Raw genomic sequence first — 18,105 nt, 5'->3', positions numbered from 1 at the left:
CGATCAATACACTTCTAAAGAAACCTTTGGCAGTCCCCACCCAGCTAGCAAACTATTGCCTGATCTCCCTACTACCTTACCCATCCAAATTATGTAGAAAGCCATCAACAAGCAACTTACCCACTACCTCAACACACACCAACACCCTCCCTCAACTGGATCTGCTCCTTTCTCACATGAAGAATGCAAAATGTCAGCATGCCACCTTACACGTCAGCAGCCAAGAACCTCTTCTGTTGAGTCTCACAAGAATTATCTCTGTCTGACCAAATTTAACAACTACATGGCCCTACTGGCTAACCTTATTCAATGGCATTGTATCAACGTACTCTCCTAGATAAACAACTGATATTATCACTATCCGATACAACGCCTGCAACAAAATCATCTTCACCAACTACATGACAAAGATAGGATGAGTTCCAGGATGAGAACCAACTCAGACAAAACAGAAGTGGAGATCTTCAGAACGATAAACCGCTGTTTGGGTTTCTACCTGGTGGCCAGCAGACCTCGGATTCACACCTACCCCCACCACCTACACCAGGAACTTGGGTAACCTAGACAACAAACTTGATAGGACACCTTAAATTAATGCAATGACTTCCACCTGTTTCCACACCCTGAAAATGCTGCAAAAATATTCAAGTGGCTACCAGCGAATACTAGGAAACAAATCACAGAGATCCTGATAAACAGAAGACTCGACTATTGGAATACACTCTAAGCAGGAATCACCAAACTGCTCCTGAACAGTCTCCAAACCATATAAAGCGCCACAGCAAGACTCATCCTCAAACCACCGCGCTGCACCCATATCAACTTACACCACTTTCCTCACTCCCCATACACTAACAAACTGAGTTCAAACTCCTCACACACATATACAACACTCTACACAGCATAGGCCCCTCCTACCTCAAGAGCTCTGTACACTTCTACCAACCTCATTAATACAGACAACATGAAAGCTATATATTACATGCAAAAATGGGGACATCCACTGCCTTCAGGTGTCTGCACTATAGATACACTAGTCAGGGATATTTGCCTACACGTTTCCACCTCTCGCACTCATCCCACACATAGTGAGGAATTTTAGGGAGGTGTCCTTGACCTTCACATTGGTGGTACCATCTTGGGCCAGACAACCCTCATACTGAATGCTCCTTGAGAGGTCCATCAGTCCCCATGAGAAGCTATCATGGCCAGACTTTCTCACATAAGGTGCTCAAATCAGGCAACCAGGCCCCAAGCAACTCAACTTAACCATATAGCACCTGAGGGCCTAGAGTGTGGCTACCTAACCTCCCTGCGGAGTGTATGACCATATTACATGAGGCTTACTGTAAGCCATGCAGCCAAGATGAAGAGACTTGTCTATTACTGCATCTTCAATCAACTAGATCCCATCAAAGTCAAGGTTCAAGATATTATTTGCAATCTTTTTTTTACCCTCAGAAGGCGGACCTTGCATGTACCTCAATGTACCTCAATGAAGCCGCGGTAGCGGCATGGCTGCAGAACAGGGAACACTCAGCCCCCTTCAGGATTACGTGGTAAGGGGGCTCAAGGAGGGGCTAAGAAGGGTGATACCTCCAACAGCACCTCCAGCCCAGGGTGGAACCCTAAGGTGTTTCAAATAAGACAAGATGAATGGCTGTGCCATTTCAATCCCTCCATTCTTTCAGATTACAGCTTTGTTCCTGGAAAGTGGCCTTTCCTATAGCCTATAACTTCACTCAGACGCATCAGCGTGTTACACACACTTACCATTCAGGAACCAGTCCTTGCGGTACACAAGGACCGGGTAGTCATTAGAAGTAATCCTAAATTCCTACCCAAGTTAGTCTCATCTTTCCCTATTAACAAGACTATTAAGCTGCATGCAAGCTTTCAACAACCTGATTCTGTTACAGAAAGTGAGCTGTACTCATTAGAGGTCAACCAGGCCCTTCTGTATTACATTGAAAGGACTAAGTACTTCAGAAAAACCAACCAGCTCTTCGTAGCTTTGCCAAACCCCACAAAGGTCATACCATTTCCAAGATGGGCATTGCAAGGTGGATGTTTAAGTGCATCTAAACTTGCTACAGCAAGGCTAAAAGTGTATTGCATTTGTCATATCCGATGCCAACACCAGATGGCAGTGGTATACTGAGGGTGTGAATCTACAGCACTCCACTCCACCAACAGATGCTTACAGTGTAACTTTTTCCTTTCAGTAGAGGTTGATGACATTTGGAAATGTCTTGTTTTTATTTGTATATTCTACTCAATATTCAGGATTTTTTAGATAAATGGCATGCATAAGAGATATTGCTTCGATCTTGTGGACTAATTGCATTAATATTTTTTGAGCAGCTTATGAAAGGACAAAGACTTCATTCATCATGTGAAAGGCCTTACATCAGTTGATATGCCTCTCGTCTGTAAACCAATGAATGCAGTGACAGGTGTCAGAGACAGAATCAACTTTTCAGGGTCTAAAGATAGCCATTAATGCAAAGTTATGGATAACCTAAAGCTTGTGTAATGCTCTATCAGGAAGTCCTAAAGACCACACATTTGCAAAATCCAGATGTAAATTTATAGCAACACTCACCAGCAATTTTCTTAAGTTAGTCAAGTTAAAAGGGAACCAGATACTGCTCCATTAATCTGGAGAGTAAGGCTCTGCTCCTTATCCAATTGGAATCAAAAGCTCGTAATCTTCTCTGCGACCCCAGACAGCTTTCCAAGAAGTTCATACCCCAATTTGGGAGCCCAAGGATTATTTCTGGCAAACACAATAACCTTGAATTTGAACCATTCAGTCTTAAGAGTATACAGTTCATCCATTATTACACTGCCACTACGCAGTTTTTAAAATCATCCATAATTTCTTTAACAGGCTTGCCAAATCCCAATATCATAATATCATATATGGAATTGTCCAACCCAGTATAAAAGACTGTCTAATTTCCTTATTACAGGTGATTTATGACGCCCCTAGTACTCGCAATAAAGAAATGATGTATTGGATCAACTGTAATACCTTATTACAGCTGAGCTTTGATGTCACAATTATTTTACCATGCTTTAGGCAACTACAAAAACAAATAGAATCTCTCTGCATGTTTCTACACATTCTGAGCATAATTTTAAAATATTGCTTGTATTAAGCTGATTCTAACATCTTTTTGAAACAACCATCTAACTGCTTTTGGTGTGTTGAGTTATATACTAGAGAATCCATAATTACTTTTCATATTTCCATTCATGCTTTCTCTCTCATATGAAAGAGCAAAACCTGAAGGTTTTAAGTGGTTTGTGGGAAGAATACAAAGCAGATCTAATCATGACTGAGACCCATGTAGCTACTGCAGGATTTTCTGGCCTAAACCACATTTGACTGTCATCTAAGAATTTATTATTTTCAAGATGAGTAAGCCATTTTGCTAGTATCTTTTCTCCCAGCTCTGCCAATGCAAGGGGCAAGGACATGGGTGTATAGTTCTTCACTTCAATAGGGTCTAAAGTTTTTTCAGAGCCGACTTTAGCCACCGCATCTTCCAGCTGTTCAGAACAACACCCCATGAGAGCCATGAGTTCAAAAGAGAGGACATTGCTTTCAACTTGACCTGAGAGATTTTTTTAAATGTTCGTAGGACAAATATCATCTGACGAGCCCACTTTCTGCTCCAATATAAGCATTTCCATCTCAAATTAAGAGACCAATGGGAGAGAGTCATAATGTGGCTCTTTCCCAAAGTCAGAAAGGCCAGGTCCTTCGCACACATCTTGTTAAGGTCTTTATCAGTGCCTTTGTAAATGTAATGCTAGTGACAGCTCTAATCCATATTTACATTTCTCTTATTGACGCAGCCCATCAAATACACTTAATTGGTCTATAAAGGACTAACTAGGAAATGCATTGTAAATCAGTTTAGGCAAGACTAAGCATTTGTTTCTTCAAAACTATAATTGTAAATAATTTATAATGTAATGTTCTCAATGAGACAAAATTGAAATCGAGGGCCCAAAAATATGTGTTCACTCTGTTACCATGAGTATGCCACCCATTGTGGTGTTTCACTTTTTTATGATTAGTCTAGAGTATTCCTTGGTTTCTTTGTCATGCCACACACTTTGTAGGTCTTCTGAGGGCCACAAGACATCAGGAATATCTCTTTTTGTTTAAGGAAATAATGAGGCCCTGTGGTTGCCTCTAAGAGCACCCCTTTGCCTGCCAGTGAGCTGCTGACTGTCGGTGATTAGGCACTACCATTATGCAAGTAGTGGGTATAGTTTAAAAACTGAGAAACTACTTGTAGCGCAGGAGTTTTATATGACAGTGAAGTGGGAAACTTGACGGAATTAGCAACTTCAAAAGTGAAAATTTCCCGAGCTTCAGTGGACCGCTAGCACCATTTACTCACTGCTGCCATTTGGTATCTGGTATGGTGTGTATAAATAGAAAGAAGTCGACCGATACACTAAATTCTTTTGAGTGGATTGCCGAAAATGTCTTACAGAGCTTCTTCTGGACCTTGTAGGACACCCCTGTGACCAGTGTGGAAAGTGCTCTATGACCGTATCTTGGCTGAGAAGCTGCCAGTTCCTCATGCACCCATATCAAGGTGCCAAGGTTTGCAAGGCTTCTACTCTCTGTGGCAGTAGCTCGTAGGCTCTCTTGCACCTTGGGGTTTAAACATCACCCTATTCTCCTCCTGGCTGAGCAGAGGTTGCGCTTAATGGACATTTCTTCAGCATTTTCTATTGCATTGCAGATGCGGACATGGATGTCTGCCCAGTATGTTTCAGTTTAGTTGGGCCATTTGTCCTGTACTGTGTGAGGCACAGGCAATAAATTTCAGTAAATTGAAGATGGCTCCCTGGAGTTACAGGGGAAAGCAGTCACAGGTGTTCATTCCAGAAATCGTATCATTTTCCAGTGTTTTTGGCAAACCCCCAATAGAGATTTTTCTCCATTTCAAAATAGAGGAAATATAAACACTACACATGAACATCTGTCAAGCAAGAGGGCGGCTACTTCCTCTACCTCACTTACTCTTCCCGTAAACCATACTAAGTGGACCTTATAAAAGCAAGAAGCATTCAGTTGTCCACTGTGTCACAATGCTTTCTGTGGGATTTTCATGGGGTTCATCGCCCTCTTGCTACATATTTTGTTGCAAGGTTTTTGCAGGCTTTTTCTTCACCTTTGTAGATCTTAATTTCTCATTTTGGTCTTCATTCAAAACTTGCTTGTGGTTTTTATGCCTTTTGGTTGAAAGTGACAGTTTCAAGGAAGCAGCTCTCCATACCAAGAACATTTGGAATCTGGTATGGCAAAGTGGCTTCTGAAGGAAGAAAGGGACTTTTTCTTACATTAGGCAATCTAAGAGATGAGGATTGGAGGGTTCTTTACTTTCTGTCCTTGATAGGCCTCTGCTCTACACCCCTGTTCATATTCAATACAGGAAATTCAACCCAGAAACTGAATCTAAACACAATTATTTGAAAATAATGCAAGTTGATCTGCTAAGGTTCAAGCTGATCTTGCAGGATTCCAAGTTCGGAGTTAAACTACCATGAAGTTAATTGGGTAATGAGATATTATTGTTAAATGTACATTTTTTATAATATGGCAGGCAACCATAGAACACTGCTTTGTCGATGAGTTCACACAAAAAACGTGACATCAGCAGTGACATCACTTTTTCTTCCCACTTTATTCATAGCCTTTTGTCTCCATCCTAGTTTCCTTCTGATCTTCAACCCTCTTTTGTCATGCTTTACTCATGCTGTACGCCCTTCTGTTCTCATCTCCTCCTCCTAATCTCTCCTTTCCCCCTGACTTCCTCTTTCTCTCTATTCACCTGATCTGTCGATCCTGCTGCTCCCACTCACCTCACCAGCCCATCTCACCCAGTGTCCTCCCCCACTTTTTAGGTGAAGTGAACCTGACTGTCACCACAGAAGCTCTAGACTCCAAAGAAGCATGCGGCAATGAGATCACAGTGACACCCTCTGAAGGGCGCATTGACACAGTCATCAAGCCCATTCTTGTCAAGGTACGTGTGAAAATGAGAAATTACTCCCTCCAACTTTTTCCTTGCCATACATAGGACTCTTTTTCATTTCTTGTTCATTGTTTACATTTTTGAGATTTTGCTAGAGGCAGCTGTAGCTGTCTGTTGCTGGGAATGTTGTAACCAATACATTAATGTATACTTAAGAGTGTGAGTTGGGTCAGCCGTGTGCTCATGATTTGATGACTTTCCATTTCAGTTCCCTCCTCCTGATTGGATAGCCTTCCTCCTTGCTTTTTGACTGGTTGACTCCCATAACATAAACCTCTGGGAACTGATATTCTTACATGTTTTACTGCTCCATTTGAGCTTTGGTACTCAATGGGAGTGCATGACCTGCTCCTTAGTCTTTCTTCTCTTTTTCTGGCAGATGCTTTCTCTCTGTCTATTGAAAGATGGTATCTGCTGTCTTGCAATTATGGAAAATAATGTTCCAAGCAATAGACTTGCAAATACTTGCATTGATTTTTACAAGCAATCAGAAGGATTTGCAAAGCAGAAAGCAACAGCGTTGGCCATCTTTGAACATTGTTTTAGATACTTCCAAAATAGCCATAATCTTGATGCAATATGGAATGCAATGAGAAAGATAGTAAATGATGTTAGTGATATTGTAATGTGATTTGCCATCCGCCTACGTTGGGTAATTTGACAGCTGTCTTGTAATTACGCACAATGACAATCCAAGATAGGTGCCTATCTCTGTTGACTTTCAGAAGGCCTGGTGATATTACAATGGAGTGATAAAACCAGAAGTAAAATTCCATATGATTTAGAAGTCAAAAGTACACTTGTGTCTGATTACAAATGAAACCACTTTAATTATTTGTCTTTATCTCCAATACTATTGTGATAAAAAAGTGTGACTTTCTATTTCTTTTATTTATCACTCCAGTAAAATAGAGTTTAAGTTTTGAAATTAATGTGTCTCCAAACGGTGTTACGTTCTTTGTGCGATGTCGCTTTTAGGAAATTTTAGCACGAGCAAGATAGAGATGAAAGTGAGAATAAAGAAGGGGTGTGTGTGTGTGAGAGAGAGAGTGATAAGGAGAAAGAAGAAGGAAAGAAAAATAGTGAGATGAAAATGCTGGGACTATCTGTGGTATTAATCAATGTGTCATTATTATTTATTTATGTCTGTTAATATGTTGGATCCAGAATTGTTTCCACTCACTCAATAACTCACACATTCACTTATTGACTCAGTTTGACTTCACAAAAGGAACATGACAATAGATTGAAATGATTCTCCTAGAACATAATGTCAGAATGTGGCATTGCTCTAGGAATATGATGGCAGCCCCCGCACCAATTCCAGGAGCCTTAAGCCTGACTTGAATTTCACATAAAAAAACTGTCAAACTCGAATCATTCTGAATAACCTGACATCGCACTGTTGCAGAATTTGAGGAACCAGACACCAGACAGACTCCAATAACCTGCCAACTGACATCACTCCAATATCCTGCCTTCTTACTGAGGCATTACTCCAATAACCTGATATCTACCAGGACTTTTCACAGAAACATTGCATCTATCTGGGCCATCACACCCGTGTTGGAGTGTAACCTAGTCCCCCGCCGTGCAGATGGGGCCTGCTAGTCAGTACAACCTTATTTGTTCCAACAACTTTGTATGTCTCTGAAGTGCATGCTGCGTACTGACTTACTTGGGAGTCCCCTGATTATTTCCTGTTCTGTCTTTTCAGCCAGGTGGAGTCCTGAAGGAGAAGGCTCACAGTTACCTACTCTGTGCACAAGGTAAAGGTCTGACTTCCATTTTGTGGGAGGAAATTGGAACCAACTAAAATATGAAAAGGCCAGCTTGCTTTTGATACAGCAGTGGGTCAGTCTCCTTCACTGGAAAGACTAACAGATTGTCTCAGTGAGAGGGGATGTCAAACACCCAAAAATGATGATCAGAATGTTTATAAATAGCCTAACCACTAGTAGTTGCTTGGGATACCATTCCAACAATAATGTTTTGCCCACTAAGCTACCTTAGGTTAGACCCAGTAATATGCAAATCAATCTTGGTCCTGCTTGAAGGAAAGTGCCTCTTTTTGACATGGTCATCCCCACTTTTTGCCTGGTATTTGATTCAAGTTTGACAGAAAGTGCAATGGATTCCTGCTATCCACGTCCCCAGTGTCAGATCCCTTTCCCTAAAACTGTACAATTGCTCCCCAATTGGCAAGACCGTTGGTACCCCTGTAAGTCCTTAGTGAATGACACCCCAGGTACATAGGGTATAGGTAATAAAGAGAGTCCCCAAGGGCTGCAGCATGTATTGTGCTACCCTGAGGGTCCCCTCACCTAGCTCATGTAGACTGTCACAGCAGGCTGTGTGTCTTGGTGCAGCTCAAAGGGACAACCTGACATGGCACAGTCTGTCTGCCATCCCCACTAACAATGCATGCAATATATGTAAGCCACCCCTAAAGCAAGTCTTTCATTCATAAGCCACGATGCATTATATGTGAGGACATATCTGCATGAGCAAATATACCCCTTCTATGTCTTTGTTGATTCTTAGACATAGTAAGTGAACAGGGAAGTCATTCTAAATGCATGTGCTGGACACTGGTCAATATGAGTTCTCCAGCAACATGATGGCTTCACTGAAAATAGGTATGTTTGGTATCAACCATCTAGTATTAATACAACCTCACAGATTCCAGTGATGGATTTATGAATACATGCACCATAGGGCACCTTAGAAGTGCCCTCTGAAAAAACCTACCAACGACCTGTGTGCTGGCTGACTGGTCTTAAGCAGCTGCCACCAACAGACACGTTTCTGATCCCCAGGGGTGAGAGCCTCTGCTCTCTGGCGGTTAGGAAGAAAGCCTGCTCTGGCAGGAGTATTATCCACCCCTTCCAGCAGGAAAACCTGAAAATTAGCATTCCAAGGCAGGAGACTTCAAAGACCCCACAGCCTTTGGTATGTGAATCTGGTTTCCCTCAGAGGGGAGAAGATGCTGCCCCCCCCCCATCCACGGCACATTTGGATTCCTGGATAGACCGTAAAATTAGTAGTCAGAGAGGCATGTCAACCGTCAGGCCAGTTCCACCTCTAAGGTGGTCTACCTGATGTGGACCCAAAATCTTGGTGATGGCAGAACTAGTAACTTGAGCACAGGATTTGTTGATCTTTGCGTGCGCACTGAAGCTCATGTGTATATTTAGACAGTGAGGCCCAGATGTATGGGCTTTTGGCATAGGACAGCACAGCAAGTCACTTTGCTGCACTGCACCGGGTCAAAAGGAAAGGGCAGGAATGCACCATATCTATGCAATATGCACAATCCTGTCCTTTCCCACTGCACTGGTGCCATTTATGGCTGCCTAGTGCCAAAACAGGCACCTTTGCACCATGGTGCAAGGTTGTCTGCATTGTAAGCCGAATTGTGTTTGTGCAGGAAAGGACACTTTCCTGCACAAAAACAATCCTGGGTGGGTTTTTTCTCTTTGTATGCTGCTGAATGTAGCAAACATAGAAAGAGGAAGCAAGCATTTGCAATGCAACGGGTCTTGCATTTCTCTGAGTTAGAGCTATTAGCAGTTGTAAACCCCTAACCGGACTTTTCTTGCCACATTAAACGGAAAAATTGCGCTGCTACAGTTCACTTGTAATGAAACCTATCAGCAAAAGAGCAAGTATCTACGTAACCGGCAAAAGTGCAGTTAACTATGTAACAGGGTTGATGTTATGCAAAGCGCTTGTCTTCTGCAAAGCGAGATCGCGCTGCGGAAAAAGATAAAAAGTAGTCCACAAACCGGATGGAAAAAAGCGAGCCTCGTATGTTTTCAGTACTTGGTCGCTGCGCTCGAGGAGGGCTAACCACCGGAAAAGGCATGACATATCCACTAACCAATGAAAGACACTGATGCGACATGGACGGGGCTCCGAGCCCTTTTCTAACTACTAAAGTGTCTTACAAGCGATGCACATGATAGCGCAGGCTCAACCCTAAAAACAAGGTAAAATAAAGCTATTACTCCTTGCTGCGCCTCCCCTGGAGAGGCGTAAGGTTTTGGCCCATCCCGAGGTTTACAGGCTGTTGTAAATCTGGAGCTGCATCGAAACCATGGGTATTGGCTGGAAACACCCACTGCAATGCCCATGGAATTCCTCCCTGACGTAGAGTAAGGCCCTACTCCATGCCTATGAGGCCACTCAAAGCCACACAAAGGGGCTTTTGCGTGGCCTCATAGATATGGTTGAAAGGTTTGTGCCTCTGTTGCGTCTCTAAAAGTGATGCAACAGTGGCACAAGCCTCTCATAAATGTGCCCCAAAGTCTGCCTGCCTTTGAATAAATGACTCTACCTTCACCTTTTCGAAACCCAGACCAGTTGTAGTATTCAATTGAAAATTCTATTTTATGGCACACTGATGTGCACTTTGTGAATTAACATCTATTTGATTAATTAAAACAAAGGGAAGAAAAGATATGGAGTTAGGTTTCTACATTGAAGAGTTTCTAGCCACTACCTGTGATATGACATTGCTGTTTCTTGATGTTTTCCTCCTAGGAGATGGCGAGGCATCAGAAGTGATCTCTCTGAAACTCCCTGAGAACATTCTGAAAGATTCAGAGCGAGCACATGTGTCAGCCCTGGGTAGGAAATGCTTTCATTATCATTAATTGCTCTTTTGCAGAACTTTGTTTATTGAACCACTTCCTGTCTACTTATATCATATCTTAGTCCCTTGTTTTTCACCATGGTAAAAAGGCCTGATTCAGTAAATCCTCCCACAATTCACTGCAGAAAGTATTAGTTTTTTGCACATCTTCCAATTTCAGAATTTCTTTTGATGTTTTACTACACCCACATTGATTTGCTGCACTAGTTCCTGCCTCTTTGCATCTTTTGTGTCTCAGTTCAGGATTTCTGATACGCTGATTTATTGCATCATTTCTTGCCCCATTGCATTGTTTTATGTCTCACTAATCTTTTAATGGCAACTTGCATTGGATATTGGTTCAGGACCAACCTCCTTTCTTTCCTTTACTCCACTTCTCCTTTCTTTTGCCTACCTTAGTCCCTCCTCCACATTTGCCAGCCTTTCCTCTTTTGCTTGACTCCTTTTACCTTCCTTTCTCCCTTAGATTCACCTTGTTTGATTCCATCTGTTTTTACCATTCCCACCCACAACTCTTCTCCTCACTTCCACCTTTTCTCTTTTATATCTTTCTTACCTCTTGATTGTGTTCTCTTCACTCCTGTTTCCTTTTCTTTCTTACACCCTTTTCAGTTTTTTGCCCCTTCTTCTTCTCTTTTCTCCATTCCCTCGTTCTGTTCATTTCTCTCAAACCCTTTTTTTACTATCCATGTGTCCTTTCCTTATTTCACAGTTATTTTCTCCCAGCATCCACCCTTTCTTCTCTTTCATCTGTACCCCCCTCATAGTGCCACCCATGGTTTCCATCCACATTCCAAATCTTATAAACATTTAAGTACATTACATCATTAGTGCCACACGTTTGTTAATACCCACTAAACCTTTACATTGACATTAGTAATAATGAGATTGTGATCAGTGCTGTTGTATCCATGGGCCGATTCTCATCACTGCACTGCCCTTATTGTGTATAGGTGACATCATGGGCACTGCCCTGCAGAACATCGACCGACTCCTGACCATGCCGTATGGCTGTGGCGAGCAGAACATGGCCAAGTTTGCCCCCAATATCTACATCATGCAGTATCTAAGAAAGACCAACCAGATGACACCGGAGATCAAAGAAAAGGCAGTAGAGTACCTCAAGAGCGGTGAGAGCAGAATGGCTGCTATTTGTGGTGCATTGTTTCCTGTAAACGGCAACACTTGGTGCATGGGCACTAGAATGCTTATGTGGGCATCCTGGCTGAAAGTGACCATTCGTGACCCCAGGCATTTCATTGTGATGCAGCTGCATGTGCTCCACAATCTGTACAGTTCTGGCAATGGTGCATGTTGGTACCTGACAAAAGTGACAGACTGTTATTTACGTACCAAATCCATGGATTCAATAAATGTAGTTGGTGTTGGGTGCCAAATGTACATTTTCAAAACTGTACACACTTTGTGGTGGGGATTTGAATTTTGCAGCACAATTCTTTTCTGGATTCATATGCTGTCCATTCTTCTTCTATTTAATGGTTGGGTACGGAATTCTCCACAGTTTTGTAGTCCTATGCCTATTTTTCTTTTTTTGTTGTTGTGCATCAACCGTCCGCTCCCGTTTGGTGTGTTCTGTGATGTCATACTCCTTACTGCAGAAGCTCTCACCTATGGTTGCCTTCTTCAGATTCTTTTGCGCAGCTGAAGGCTCTCCAACACGAGGAAAAAAAATTGAGAAACATTTATAAGAAGTTTGCCCAAAATTCAACAAAAATCGGAGAAGAACATCGACAGTAAGATACCAGAGGAGAAGTCAAAGGGGAAAGAATTATCTCAATGGTTTTTTTTAGAATGCCAGTACAGGGGGCACCCTGAATGGTGTAATGGAGAAGACTCCATTCAAGTTCTGCCTGAATTGTCCCCATAAGTTTCCATCGAATCGACAACTGCAGTGCCTGCTCAGTGTTCATATTAAAGATACCGAGGTTGAACCAGAGGCAAGCACGTCATACCATACAGAAACAGCAGAAGACTCAATCCCTAAGAGACTTGGGTCCTTCGAGTGATGAGGAGAAAAACCAGGAAAATAGGATTCAAGGGCATCAAAGGGAGCCTCTGTGTAGAAACACTCCATACCGCAGCCATGCCTCTAGACAGGGAATCCCTCAAATCCTTTGAAAGGGACACTGCAGGAGGAAGATCCCCTGAAAAAACCCAGTTGTCGAAGGACGGACGAGGGAAAGATTTTTCAACACCAAAAAGGGAGCTTGGCGAACGAGGCATCCTCGAAGGAATCTTCGGCGTTGTGGGAAAAAAAGCAATGCCGAGGCCATATGCCGAATGATGTGCAGCAGAAATCGAGAAGAGGCACCTTGAAGTTGAAATAGACCCTCTTGTCCAAAAGAAAAAAGACTTCAATGACTCCCCTAAGGGATTTCAAATACCACCAAAAGGACCAGGGAGAGAAAGAGGTTGAAAACACCAACCCACCGTTAAGTCCAAAACCACAGAAAGAGGAAAAAGAAGACAAACTCTTCTATGAAGAGGAGGAGGAACAAATGGGAGGAATATTCCAGGACTCTGTGGAATCAGAGATCACAGATCCTCAGTGTCAGGACCTTGACACATATTCTCCAGAGGAGAGGGTCGATAACTATCCCTCAAAGTCCTGCTTCAGAAGAAATTGCCATGTATAATCGGGTGATTAAGAAGGCTGTGGACAAGTTTAATGTGCAGTTGGAAGAGGAAATACCTTGGTCTTGTTTCCTGCTAGAAACTTTTTACCAACACAAGCAAGGAACCAGTTCTTGCTATTGCTTCCAAGTGTCCTGGACCAGGGAAGGGAATGATACAAAGAACTCATCACTTCTAGAGCTTTGACTCAAAGGCAGAGAAAAAGTACAAGTATTTGTCCAAGGACCCTGCATAAATCAAGAGAAGTGTACCGGCTGATTCAATCATCACCTCGACAGCATGGAAAATGGTCAACATCTCATCTACATCAGACCTTCCTCCAGACAAGGAGAGCAAGAGGATGAAACTCATGTCTCAAATCAGCATTGGATGCGGCGGACACCTTCAGCCAACAGATGATGATAGACATCACCCTACGCCATCACTAACCGGTGAGCATTTCAGGTTTCAAGCCATAGGTGCAGGCAAACATACTAAATACCCTTTTTAACAGTGATCAGTTGTTCAGGAGCACAGTTAATGGCACCTTGAACCATCTAAAAAAGGACAACAAAACCGCAAAATCGATGGGAGTATTACAGTTTCAACAAGGTTTGTGAAGGGGAATCAGTACCATCTCAAAGGCCCATGGGAAGAGGCAGTTTCCAATTGGGTTTTAAATAATTAACCAAACACCTACAATCCTGCAGAGCTGGCAATACCAAGAGAAAAGATGACAGTCCTCTTGTGGAAGAACCCGGGTCAGGGGACAACCCCACGGGGGGCACAATCCTCTCCAACAAGTGACTTCTTAAGAGTCCACAACCTCTCTCAAATAACACCAGTGAGAGACATAAAAGCAGATCACAGCCTTTTACACAACAACACCAGTGGGAGGCAGAATAAAAAGTGTCCTTCAGGAGTGGAAAAAGATAATATCAGACAAATGGATCCTGAATGTAATTCAATATGGATTCTGCATAGAATTAGATGAAATGCCTCCAACAAGGGGACCAAAAAAGAAGGTTCACACAAAAGAAGAAACAAACCTCTTCTAAAGGAGGAAGAGAAATTGCTGGAGAGAAAAGCAATTGAAGCAGGGCCAAAGGCAGAAGTAAACCAGGGAAATTACTCAACATATTTCCTAATACCAAAGGAAGATGGGTCTATACGCCCAGTCCTAGATCTCAGTTTTATAAACAAGTTTATAAGGACACAATAATTCAAGATGAAAACTTTGAAGGAGGTCATTCCCCAATTACAAAGAGGGGACTACACAGCAACTATAGACTTAAAGAACGCATACTTGCAAATCCCAATGAATGCAAAACGCAGAAAATAGCTTAGGTTTGTGTGAAAAAAAATGCACTACCAGTTCACGGTGCTAGCATGCAGGATAAAATCTGCCACAAGAGTATTTACAAGGTGCCTAGCAGCTGTAACAGTACACTTAAGAAGATAGGGCATACATGCCTATCGTTACCTAGATGCTTGGCTAGTAGGAGCCAATTCACACAAGCGCAAGGAACATATTCAGCAAGTCATGAAAACTCTATTCACATGGGGACCCCCATTAAACATAGAGAAGTCATCACCGACTCCAGAGCAGGAAAAAATGTCTCTTGGAGCAAGAATCAACTCAATCCAAGTGAAAGTGTACCCCAGCAAAAAGAGAATACCATCATTACTGCTGGAAAGAGTCCAATACCACAAGGGAGCAAAATATTGGTAAACCCATATAACAGCTAATTAAACCATATTTTCAGATCAGAATTCTCTTTTGAATTATCCTCTCCAGCTAGATCAGTGGATCCAATGAAGTTTATTGTAAAGTGCATCAATGAAACACACAACACCACCCTTTAAGGGATTTATACTGTGATTTTGCTGAACATGGTGCCGATCGAGTGATTTGTTCCCTAATCATTGCAACATGCTAATGGAGTCACATAACAACTTACCTTAAGAATACTGGAATAACCTTTAGAAAGCCCCAGGTTTACATACCACTAGGGGCGAAACACGTGTCGGCTTCATCTATGTACATCATACTGGTGTTCTGTGTTTCATTGATGCACTTTACAATAAACTTCATTGGATGGGTTTACCAATATTTTGCTGATGATACATACCCATAGAGGTCAATATAAGGGGTCCACACCTCTTTGGTAACCCATACCACCTCCAAAAGCGACATATGGGCATTTAGAAAGAGAGTGTTGGACCCATCTGGAGCATATTCAATACCAGAAGGGACAAGCTCTGACAGTGAGGACAGTGGGGAAAATGCTATGGAAAATGGCATCATGTAGCCCACTGATCCCATATGCAAGACTACAAATGCATGTGATTCAGGAATGGGTACAAAACCGGTGGTCTCAAGCAACATGGAGTTTTGAAGATCTAGGGGGTCATTCCAACCCTGGCGGTCGGCGTTAAAGCGGCGGCAAAACCGCCAACAGGCTGGCGGTAAAAAAAATGCAATTCTGACCCTGGCGGAAACCGCCAACAGAGACCGCCACTTTAACACACCGCCCGCCACGGCGGGACAAACAAACAGTGCGGCGGTCACCGCCAACAGACAGGCGGGAGACAATGTACCGCCCACCCTATCACGACCCACCAATCCGCCACCTTGTCCGGGGCGGTAGCCCCGCCGATAAAAACACGGCGGAAACAGCCATTTCAAACGGAAAACGCTCACCTCCATACATCCCACGAGGAATCTGGACAGCATGGAACCCGAACTCCACATCCTACCAGCCATTGTCTTCCTGCTCCTCTACCAGGAGCACGAACGCCGGCGCAGAAGACAACGGTGAGTACTGCACCTACGACACAGGGGAGGCAAAATATTACGGGGACACACATACGCGACACCACCACCCCCACCCTCACCCACTACAACACACACATCAATGCATAGCAATACATCACAGTTCCCCCTCCCAAGCCCCCCGGAAGAATGCAAAGACAAAAGGAAATGATTATAAATTTTGAATTATATTGTAAGACTGAGTATAAAATATATCAAACATCTATAACTATACATAAATTGTCCAGTCCGATATGTGTATCAGCCATTGTTCGTGGGCCACTGGGCCAAAACACATGGGCAAAGCCCACACAGGATACCTGACTCCAACGGAGAGAACACTGCAGGGGCATCAGATAGGAAAACTACAGGCCCAGCGGAGCGGTGCTTGAGATGAAGGGCCCAGCGGAGCGGCGCTTGAGATGAAGGGCCCAGCGGAGCGGTGCTTGAGATGAAGGGCCCAGCGGAGCGGTGCTTGAGATGAAGGGCCCAGCGGAGCAGTGCTTGAGATGAAGGGCCCAGCAGAGCTGTGCTTGAGATGAAGGGCCCAGCGGAGCAGTGCTTGAGATGAAGGGCCCAGCGGAGCGGTGCTTGAGATGAAGGGCCAAGCGGAGCAGTGCTTGAGATGAAGGGCCCAGTTCAGTGGTGCTTGAGTTGAAGGGCCCAGTTCAGCGGTGCTTGAGACGGCGGTGCCCAGTTCAGCAGTGCTTGAGACGGCGGTGCCCAGTTCAGCGGTGCTTGACTTGAAGGGCCCAGTTCAGCGGTGCTTGAGACGGCGGTGCCCAGTTCAGCGGTGCTTGAGACGGCAGTGCCCAGTTCAGCGGTGCTTGACATGAAGGGTCCAGTTCAGCGGTGCTTGAGATGAGTGTCCAGGTCAGCGGAAGCGGCCATGGCATGGATGTCACTCGCCAACTGACTTGTGGCTGGCGGGGCCTTCCTGCCCATCTGTCTGGTGCCTTGCGGGGCCCTCTTGGGCTGCAGTACCCGGCCTGTGGGTGTCCTCCTGCCCACCTGGGACTTGGCTTGCGGGGCCCTCCTGGGCTGCAGTACCGGGCCTGTGGGTGTCCTCCTGCACACCTGGGATGGGGCTGGTGGGGCCCTCCTGGCCAGCTGGCCTGCTGCTTGACTTGTCGGGCGTGCTGCCCTTCCCACCCTTCCCTGTACGCCTGTGGCCCTTTCCCACCTTTGGCGGTGTGCCAGGTGGCAACCGACTTCCTGCCGGAGCCAATGTAGGGGTTTTGGTCCCTGGTGTCTTTGGTCTCTCGCGCCGGGCACTGGCAATCTTCGCATGCTTTTCCGGGGGTGGGCTGGCCGTGCCTTGGCTCCTAGCTGAACTGGATGCTCGTGAGGGTGGGGGACTCCACAGTCCATGGCAAACAGTCTTTACAGGTCCCGGTTTTGTGGTGGCTGAGGTGCTGATTGCAGTCTTATGAGATGGACGGGGTGGGGGAGTTGTAGGAAAGAGGTCAAGTTTGGAAAGGAAAATCAATTTCGAAAGAGAGGGAAGGGTAGGTGTAGTGGGTATGGGAGTGGAGGAAGAGGATGTGGTTGTAGGAATGTGAAGTCTGGTGTCCTTGGGTGCAGGTGCTTGGGCTGGAGGCTGTCGTGAGGTGGATGGCTGTTGGGTGGGTGGCTGCCTGCGTTTGTGTAGTTTGGAAGAGGGGGTGACAGACACACTGGGAGAGGACACAGGGGACGTGTAAATGGTAGTGGGGGTGGTGACTGCACGTGTGCAGAGTGTTCTGGTGGGTGTGCTGGTGATGGACGTAGTGGCTGAAGATGTTGTGCATGCAGGTGTGAGTGGAGACGTGACAAGGAGGGAGGAGGGAGACGAGGAGGAGGGGGACACAGTGAAGGTAGTGGGTGTTGGTATGTCTGCATGTGGATGTTGCTTGTGTGAATGCTTGTGTGATGTGTGGTGCTTATGTCTG

At 44.4% G+C, this 18,105-nt stretch overlaps 1 protein-coding gene across 1 annotated transcript in view; it reads left to right on the top strand.

Annotated features, from left to right (window-relative positions):
- Positions 1–18,105, top strand: part of LOC138303652 (alpha-2-macroglobulin-like protein 1) — a 296,020-nt gene that overhangs the window by 172,617 nt on the left and 105,298 nt on the right. The window contains exons 21-24 of the mRNA XM_069242955.1: positions 5,938–6,059; positions 7,786–7,837; positions 10,614–10,700; positions 11,679–11,855. Of these exons, the coding sequence (XP_069099056.1) occupies positions 5,938–6,059; positions 7,786–7,837; positions 10,614–10,700; positions 11,679–11,855 (438 nt within the window). The remainder of the gene's footprint in view (positions 1–5,937; positions 6,060–7,785; positions 7,838–10,613; positions 10,701–11,678; positions 11,856–18,105) is intronic.

The sequence above is a fragment of the Pleurodeles waltl genome, chromosome 7, assembly GCF_031143425.1.
Source record: "Pleurodeles waltl isolate 20211129_DDA chromosome 7, aPleWal1.hap1.20221129, whole genome shotgun sequence".
NCBI lineage: Eukaryota > Metazoa > Chordata > Amphibia > Caudata > Salamandridae > Pleurodeles > Pleurodeles waltl.
This window is presented reverse-complemented; position numbering and strand designations above follow the sequence as displayed.